This window comes from Triticum aestivum, chromosome 5B, assembly GCF_018294505.1.
Source record: "Triticum aestivum cultivar Chinese Spring chromosome 5B, IWGSC CS RefSeq v2.1, whole genome shotgun sequence".
NCBI classification, from domain to species: domain Eukaryota; kingdom Viridiplantae; phylum Streptophyta; class Magnoliopsida; order Poales; family Poaceae; genus Triticum; species Triticum aestivum.
In genome coordinates this window covers 508731066-508740688 of record NC_057807.1, presented here as the reverse complement: position 1 = coordinate 508740688, position 9623 = coordinate 508731066, and the positions used below count along the sequence as shown (strand labels likewise).

Genomic DNA, 9623 nt, shown 5'->3' with positions numbered 1-9623 from the left:
ACAGTAATTATGGGAGAAAAATAATTGTTTTTGTCAGGGGCCTTGATTAGTGTGGTGGGCACTATGATACACTAGGCATCCTCTGTTTCCCATTATCCAAATATCACATGTAGGACTATTACCCTCCAAACTTTGTTGTGTCTGATTTCTTTATCATATACTAGTTGTGTCTTCAGGCAGGTTGTTAGGCTGGTCATAGTGGGAGTAACATAGGTAGTAACATAGATGCCACATAAGCAAAAATGATGATGTGGCAAGTAGTTAATGAGGAGAGAGGCAAATAGAGTAACATAATATGTTACCATCACATAGCGGTTTCCAATGCATAATGAGTCTACAAAGTAATAAATAAAGGCAACTATGTTACCACACCTATGACACTACCCACTATGAAGGTAGTAACATAGACTAGTAACATAACATATGTTACTAGTCTAAGTTACTCCCCACTATGACCAGCCTTAGGGAGACATATAATTGTGTCTTGGTTAAATTTCTCATGTAACATTTACCTACCATAGTCATAATTTTGAGAAGAGCATGAACCTTGTATAATGTGAATAATAGTTGCATGTCATATTCTTAGTTTATTTTGTTGCTGCTCTGAAAGTATTATTTTTTTTGTCATTTGCTTGCAGGTGGTTGATGCCCGTGGCCCAAGCGAACCATGGGCATTACTTGCACTCCAGGATGGACGCTCAAGTATCTTAGAGCAAGTATAATAGTACCCAGTCACCAGGCTATAAGCAGTTTCATGTCATCAAAATCATAGCTGAAAGAGAGAGAAGAAAGGAAAAAGAGGGGAGCGGGCGCTTGGGCTAGCGCCGGCTACAGCGCAAGAAACAAGACATCAAACCCACATGCAGCCCGCATGCAGCAGTGTGAGGCGGCCCTCCTCTCCCTTCCACCAATCAGTGTGTGTTTTCTTCCCTTATTTCACATGCAAGCACTAATTACTAGTAGCCAGTTTACAGCCCATCTATTATACCAGCAGGCTATTATGAAGGCTTCAAGTGACATGGCATTGGTATATAGCCAGCAACAGGCTTTGTTATTAACCATGCTATTAGGATGTTTTGCGGAATTTGAGAAGCCTTCATTGAAGGCATCCAAACGCGACGGGATTCTCAATGCGAAACACTCCACCCCGCTGCATTCCTATTGGCTGCTGGTGTGGTGCAGGGTAATGCATGCCAAATTATTTTTGTGCGTTGGTTAGAACTACGACATCGAGACAGCGTCATCAAGCACATCCCAGGACTGTTGTCAAAAGCAGATCAGAGTCAAATGCAGTATCAACGTTTTTACCATGATAAACCCAGACATGTTCAGGTTTCTCTCCTTCTGCCCCAAACTTCCGCACCCACTCACCACGATATACAGAACACACAGAAAGTAAACCGTGACAAGACAAGGGAATGGATACAATAACGTTCGCATATTCCGACAAAGTTGTTCTTCCATCTCAAATGTCGATTCGTTTGCCCACCCCAGCAAGGATAGATGTGCGGGTTCGTAGTGACGAGTGAAGAAGCCAAGGGCCTTGGTCACTCGCAAATGACCAATGGAGGCCGAGCTCATTGGAGCTCGGTTTCAAAATATAATTTTCTACACCATGAAAAAATTCAAAAATTATTATGAACATGTGTATACTGTGTATGTACAAATTTTCATAACAATTTACTTTCACTTCTGGCGTACAAAGAAAATACAAATATGTACCTGGGCCAACTTTTTTGTTGGGCCAGAATTTTTTTTTGTCTGGCATACAGATCACAATATTTTCAAATGATTTTCCACACATTCATGCGGAGAACATATAATTTTGGGAAACGTTTCCCTGCGGACGATCGGCCGAGCGCTCGGCCGGTCGCCCCTCGCTTGCTCGCTTTTCTACACGGAATCGGACTGGGCTTTGTGAGTTCGTGGGCCTTGAAGCGAGATGTCCCTTCTCTTATCTCTTCTGTGTAACTTTTTTTTCTTTTTTTTTCTTTGCTTTCTTCTTCCTTTTGCCTCATTGCGTCTTTTCTCTCTTTAGACACAGTGAGCTCGTCACTGGCACGACCTTATGCTACTTCTGCGAGCACCCTCTCCCAATGCTGCAAGCATCTCCTTCCCCATGCACCTCGAACTGCTCCCCCGCCAATGCTACAACCGGACATATCTTTTGCTCGAACCGGTGGCAATTTTTGCTGGAATCAGCGTTGCTTTTTGCTGCATGTGTGCTACAACCAGATCTGTCTGACAACAAAGCTGAAACCGGCACCTGAGAGAGCTACAATCGTCCATGAAAAAACTTCAATCGGATATGGTGGAAGCTGAGAGGCGGCTAGTGCTGCAACTATTGACAAAAAAGTTCAAGCATATACGGAAAAAGCTTCAATCAGGCATTGTGCAACGAAAAAAGTTGCAACCGTTGACAAAAAAACTTCAATCGTAGATGAGAAAAGCTTCAACCAGACAGGTGCAACAGAAAAAGTTGCAACCATTGATATGATCGAAAAAGCTTCTACTGTAGATGGGAGAAAATGATCTTGCCCAAGGATATGGGAGGAATGGGTTTTAGAGATATGAGATCCTTCAATCAGGCGCTACTCGCGAAGCAGGCATGGAGATTGCTTGATAGTCCGGACAGTTTATGCGCCCGGTTACTCCGGGCCAAATATTACCCCAATGGTAACTTGCTTGATACAGTCTTTCCTTCTAGTTCGTCGGCTGTGTGGAAGGGCATCATGCATGGGCTTGATCTGTTGAAAAGGGGGCTTATATGGCGTGTGGGTGATGGTTCGTTAATTAAGACTTGGCAGGATCCCTGGATTCCAAGGAAGCATGACTTCAAACCGATCACCCCAAAAAGAAATTGTAGACACAACTGGGTTGCGTATTTCTTGGATGAATCTGGTGCATGGAATATGCAAATGTTCAGACAATATTTCTGGGATATGGACATCCGCGAAATTGTGAAGATCCGGACGTCATCGAGACGGGGGCAGGATTTTTTGGCTTGGTTTCCAGAAAAGAGTGGTTTGTTCACTGTTAAGAGCGCTTATCACCTCGCAAGAGAATACCAATTGTCAAATTCGATGAGCGTGTCTAGCTCTAACCCAAGCGGACACAGGTCGATCTGGAGACGGGTGTGGGAGGCGCGGGTACCACTCAAGATGAGAATCATGGCGTGGAAAGTGGTGTCAGGAGCACTCACAACAAATTCTTGCAAGAAATATAGACACATATCCACGCGTGATACATGCCCGCTCTGTGGTTCAGAAAAGGAGACCAGCTTCCATGCGTTGGTTACTTGTGAGTATGCTCGGGCAATGTGGACGCAATTGCGTTCAGTTTGGAATCTCCCTGATCATCAACTGCTTCGAGATACAGGAAGGGAGTGGCTTCTGAATATTCTGATGAACTGCAATGATGATATGCGGGACTGCACTATAATGTTAATATGGAGGATATGGACATTGAGGTATGATATGGCGCATGGTAAAGATGTACCAAGTCCGACTGCTACGGCAGATTATCTGCAAAGCTATATGCAATCGTTACATTTGGCCAGGAGATACTCTACAGAGGATATCATAAAGGGGAAGATGCCAATGCTTGAGGATGAGTCGGCCAAGCCGCCCGGTACGGCAATGCAGTTACCATGGCCTCGTCCTGCGGATGGCCATGCGGCCTTATCGGTCGATGGATCGTTCTCACCATCGGATGGATCAGCAGCTGCAGGTATGATACTTAGAAGAGCTGATGGGTCTGTTATATTTGCAGCTTACCGGTGTATCTTCAACTGCAATGATGCTTTGGAGGCGGAACTACATGCAATAATGCAAGGGATGGCACTAGCAATCCAGCATTGCAACTTGCCGATCATTGTTCAATCTGATTCTGTCCAAGCTCTTTTGTCTCTGACCGGCGAAAGTCTGTCCCGGTCGGCTTATGGTCATTTAGTTGCTGAGATTCGTCTTCTTATGGGTGAAAGATAGTTTTTTCCTTTGAAAATTAAGCGAGAACAGAATAGGGTAGCAGATCGTTTGGCTATGTATAGTCGTACAGAGAGCACTACTGCTGTATGGCTTGGGCAGGGCCCTCCTTGTATTGAGGAGCTTTTGCCATTTGATTGTAACCCTATGAATATGAAATAAAACTCTTTTACCCTCGCAAAAAAAAAAGCTGCAACCGATGAGGCAATGGAAAAAAGCTTCATAGGGGCTCGCGTTTCCATGAAAGTTGCAACCGGCGTCGGTGGGTGCTGCAACTGCCGAAGACCAATGCTACAACCGATGATGATGCTTCGGCCGGCCATGGTGAAGCTGCAACCATGCAATTGATAGCTACAACCTGGCATGAAAAAAGTTGTGACCAGCCAGCATGGAAGCTGCAACTGGCGGCAAAAAAAGCTACAACCGTCGAGCACGAAAGCTACAACTGGAAACAAAAAAGCTATCACCGACGAGCCCAGAAGGTACGATCGGCATGCAAAAAAGCTGCAACCGGCCCATGATTTTGTTGTAGCTAGCCCAGGCTGTTTACGAGAGCTTCTGCCTAGAGTTTCCTGACTCGAATCCACTTGATGCTAGCTCATCGTGCATGTGCTACTGTATATCAATTAAGCTGCCTGCCTACCTGCTTGCAAGTTAGCTTTGCACATAGGATGTACACTCCGACGATTTGATCCAAGTGCGGGCGGCGCGTTCGACCGACGAACTGTGCGGGAGACGTGGAAATCTAACGACGCACAGGGTTTTAATCCAACGTGCTCGCTGACCGGCCGAAGTTTGGGCCGGTCCGCCGGCGCTTATCGTTGCCCTATAACTTTCCATTGGTTTTTCATTTTTATTTTTTTTGAAACTTTTAGATATGATTCTCGATTTGTTTTGAAAAAACAGTCACCCTTATCACTGCACAACATGGAAACTGTGACAGTTTCAGGGATGCACTGGGCAAGATAGGGTTCCCAGCAACGAGCCGAGAATGGCCATGCCACAGTACGTTACGAGGAAACCACGTTACCGTGCCGCCTTTTTACATGGGACACAGAACAATGAACTGAAGTTGGATGTCGTGCCGTTGTATCAACTTACAACAACGGATTTCCTTCAGACTGCAATGGTACACAGCCAATAACTCTTTTTTCCAGATTAACACCGTCAATAAACGGTCAGTGGAATGCTGATAAGAGGAAGCTGTACTTGATCACTCCAATGTTGTTTATGCTACACAGATTCAACATTACTGGATTCTTGTTCAGAAGCACTTCATATGAATCAAAGCAAATCTGAACATAAATTTTGAAACAGAGGGAGCACACGTTTGAAATGTAAAGCCAGAAACATATACTACAAACAATCCTAAGTAGACCAAGAACAAGCAGAACGAACTCAGGCATAAGGGCATGTACAATGGTTGATAAGATAGTTTTATCTTAAGTTTTACATGTAATTTAGAGATGACAAAGAAAAATGTCTACAATGGGTCATCTCTTAATCTTATCTTCAATAATTAGCAATTCCTAAAAATATGGTGAGATATATTATGCTAAGAGATCATCTCTTGTCTTATCTTAAATAAGAGAAGACAAGCCTTCTCTTATGAGTTCTCTCTCCTCCACCTCATCATTTATCCTACGTGGCACTCTTAAGATAGCACCATTGTACATGCCCTAAAGAACATTTTACTTGTCTCATGGATCTGACGAGAGTAGTTGACACTTGACACAAAGGCAAAACAAATGCTCCATAGCCCATAGAGTTCATACCCAGAAATTAACGAGATAATACATTGTTCGAGTGGGAAGTTCTGGCACAACACTCTGAACATAACAGGGGTATCATCAGCTTAGAAGAGAGAGGTTCCCTTGCCCTTCTTGTCTCCACCGATTTCGAAGTGCTTGCACCTCTGTAGCAAAGGCACGATTCTAGCGTCAGTTATTTGAACACAACAGAATATAGCAAGGAGATGGGATGGCAGATTGAGTGAGATGACCAGACCTTGATGGCGCGTTGCGAGTAATGCTTGCAGCTCTGGCACTGCAGCTTCAGCACAATCTTCTTTGTTGTCTTGGCCTGAAACAAACAATAATGAATATGGAGATGCAAAAGAAGCAACAGAGGAGCAGTAGCTAGCATTATCAAGCAAAGAAGATATGGCCGCCACGGAAATTAGTGCCATACCTTCTTGTGGAAAACAGGCTTTGTCTGGCCACCATATCCTGACTGCTTGCGGTCATAACGACGCTTGCCCTGAGCAGAAAGACTATCCTTGCCTTTCTTGTATTGTGTAACCTTGTGGAGGGTGTGCTTCTTGCACTCCTTGTTCTTGCAGTAGGTCTTCTTGGTCTTTGGAACGTTCACCTACAAATGGTTATGGAATAAACAGCCAGGGATTTTACCACGTCAGATAAGCAAATAGAACTTCATTGCTGAAATAATATGAACATGTTTGCCAGTTCAATAAGCCAAGAAGTAAGATATCTTTGTTTCCAAGGAATTTTACAGTAACTTTCTAGGAATAGTGAGAAGTTTATATTCCCGCAGGGGTGAGGATAATTCCAGGTGAATCAAAGAGGGTTCAAAAATAGAGAGCAGAATTTTCAACTTCCAGTCATACACATAATAAGATAAACTCAAGTCAAAGATGCTTAAAACAATATAGTGAACTAGAAGGCACCATGCTGGCCAAAAAGGAGAGTAACATTACAAACTTCAAAACAGAAGACATTGAGTTAACTCACAAAGATTATGACAGCCCAGACTCTAGGTTTATAACATTTCAACAACAGGTTCAGATTTTGCAATTATAAAAGTAAAGTTTTCAATGCAGCAATTGTGTCCTATTCTACAAGTACTCCACACAGCAGCGAGATTTGATCTTTGGCAGACCACCAAGCAGATTAAATTGCGCTCATGCTCCTTATGAGTCCAAAACAAACAAATCAAAACCTATGCCAGCACAAAATGTGTTGAAAGAATTCCAGTGCAACTTCTCTACTGGATAAAAAAGGGTAAAAGATCTTCTTGGAGGCTCATATCAAGTGTATATTTAAGAAACCTTCACCGCAACAGGAAGCCCAACAGAGATGACAATCCAAGCACGTGCCAACCCTTGCCAAAGCAGCTGCAGCACGACAAGCAACACAGGGACAGGGTTGTGAATGTGGAACACCAGATGCCAGGCCCCACGCGACCGTTCAATTCAGATCTCTCTCTCTCTCTCCCTATCTCTGAAACAGATACACACACACACACCACAAGAACCGAACAGCCCCTCGTCAGGCGGCACCTCATGTTCCACTTCCATCCCCAACCGGCAAGAGCTGCTCGTCGCGGTGCTGTAATGGGGGCACCCGCAAGATCAGATGTTCCGCTAGGACTTCCCAGAATCAAGCCGCTCAAGCCACTCTTTTGTAATCACAGCCCCCGACCAAGTACAATCAAACAAAGCCAAGCTAGGCATCGCGCGAGCTACATAGTTATGCACATAATAAAAAAAACTCAAGTTCATGATGCTTGAATAGTGAACTAGAAAGGTACCCTGCTGGATAAAAAGGAGAGTAACATTACAGAACATGCCGCGTTAGCTCACAACAATTATGCCAGTCCAGACTCCAGTGAGGGAGCCAGCATCCAGGTTGATCACATTTCAACTATAGGTTCAAATTTTGCGATTGTAGAAATGAAGTTCAGTGTAGCAGTTGTGTAGCGTATTCAAAAAGTACTCCACACAGCAGCGAGATTTGATTATTGGCACCTCACCGAGCAGGTTAAACTGCACTCATGCTCCTTATGAGTCCAAAACAAACCAATCAAAACCTATGTGAATACCAAATGTGATGGAAGAATCCCACTTCAACTGTTTATACTGAATAAAAAAAGTAAAAGACCTTCTTGGAGGCTCATATCAAGTGTACGTTTAATAACCTTCACCGCGGCAGGAAACCAGTGGAGACGGCGATCCAAGCGCACGCCTACCCCTGCCAACACACCAGCAGCACTACGAGCAACACAAGCACGGGGTTTTGAACATGGAACACCAGATGCCAAGCCCCACGCGACCATTCAATCCAAACATCTTCCTCTCTCTCCCTGTCTGAAACAGATACACACACACACAACACAACTGAACAGCCCGTCGTCAGGCGGCACCTCGTGTTCCACTTCCATCCCAACCAGCTAAGAGCTGCTCGTCGCCGTGCTGTAATGGGGGGGCACGGCAAGATCTGCCGTTCGCTAGGGTTTCCCACAATCAAGCCGCTCGGGCCACTATTTTGTAATCACAGCCCCCGGCCAAGTACGAACAAACAAAGGTAATCATCAGGGGAACTGGCCAAACAGGAGAGTAACATTACAAACTTTGAAACAAAACACAATGAGTTAACCCACAATAATTATGCCAGTTCAGACTCCAGGGAGGGAGACAGACTCTAGGTCAGTCACATTTCAACTATAGGCTCAAATTTCTACAATTACAAAAATGAAGTTGTCTATGCAGCAATTGTGTAGCGTATTCTAAAAGTACCCCACACAGCAGCAAGATTTGACCTTTGGCATGTCACCAAGCAGGTTAAACTGCAATCATGCTCCTTATGAGTCCAAAACAAACCAATCAAAACCTATGCGAGTACCAAATGTGTTGGAAGAATCCCAATTCAACAGTTTATACTGAATAAAAAAGGTAAAAGACATTCTTGGAGGCTCATATCAAGTGTATGTTAAGAAACCTTCACCGCGGCAGGAAACCCAACGGAGACGGCGATCCAAGCGCGCGCCAACCCCGCCAAAGCAGCTGCGGCACGACGAGCAGCACGGGCACGGGGTTTTGGATGTGGAACACCAGATGCCAAGCCCCACGCGACCGTTCAATCCAAACATCTCTCCCTCTCTCCCCCTCTGTCAGAAACAGACGCACACACACACACACCACAAGAACCGAACAGCCGGTCGTCAGGCGGCACCCCGTGTTCCACTTCCATCCCCAACCAGCTAAGAGCTGCTCGTCGCGCTGCTGTAATGGGGGCACACGGCGAGATCTGCCGTCCCGCTAGGGTTTCCCAGAATCAAGCCGCTCGAGCCACTCTTTTGTAATCACAGCCCCAGACAAAGTACGAGCGAACAAAGCTAATCGAAGGCATCGCGCAACGGCTGCGGCGGGTCTTCGGGGAGGAGCGAGCAGGATAGCATCAGGGGATTTTGGCAGTGGGAGAGGAGGGCGTTACCATGGTCGCCGCCTGGAAGCTCTCCTCCGCGCGTCTGCTTCTTCTCCTGCGGCGGTGAGGAAAAGGGGAAGGGGGAGAATGGCGGCGCTTGGGTGAAATATCAGCGCAGCAAAACCCTAGGGACGGCAGGTGTAGTAGCTTCGGGAATATGGGCTTGCGGGCTCGGGGCTTTGGGCTGCGTGTAAGCCGGGTAAGCAATGCACGTGTATTTGGGCCGCAGGATCGCTTTCTCATCCAACTCCACGTGCAATGCTATGGTTCGCTCTCTCCTAATCTCTCCTGCTAAGGGGATAAAAACATCTACGACAAATATGACCCACCCCTATATGTACATGGCCATGCCCCCAATTTGCCATCACGTGCATATTTGGTTAGGGTGAAGAACGAGAGAGAGAAAAAAAAGAATAAA

At 45.4% G+C, this 9623-nt stretch overlaps 1 protein-coding gene across 1 annotated transcript; it reads right to left on the bottom strand.

Annotated features, from left to right (window-relative positions):
- Positions 1-5663: 5663 nt before the first annotated feature.
- On the bottom strand, positions 5664-9383 carry LOC123112818 (60S ribosomal protein L36a). Its single transcript, XM_044533919.1, has 4 exons — positions 9215-9383; positions 6174-6353; positions 5991-6065; positions 5664-5898 (listed from the first exon to the last, which is right to left on the bottom strand). Exons 1-4 carry the CDS (start codon positions 9215-9217, stop codon positions 5839-5841), a joined length of 318 nt encoding a protein of 105 aa, XP_044389854.1. The 5' UTR covers positions 9218-9383; the 3' UTR covers positions 5664-5838.
- Positions 9384-9623: the final 240 nt, after the last annotated feature.

Bases quoted from the DNA above. Each gene is read 5' to 3' on its own strand.
- LOC123112818 (XM_044533919.1), bottom strand. The intron at 6,066-6,173 runs GTATGGCACTAA...TGTTTGTTTCAG, and splicing joins AGCCTGTTTTCCACAAGAAG to GCCAAGACAACAAAGAAGAT. The intron at 5,899-5,990 runs GTCTGGTCATCT...CCTTTGCTACAG, and splicing joins ACTCGCAACGCGCCATCAAG to AGGTGCAAGCACTTCGAAAT.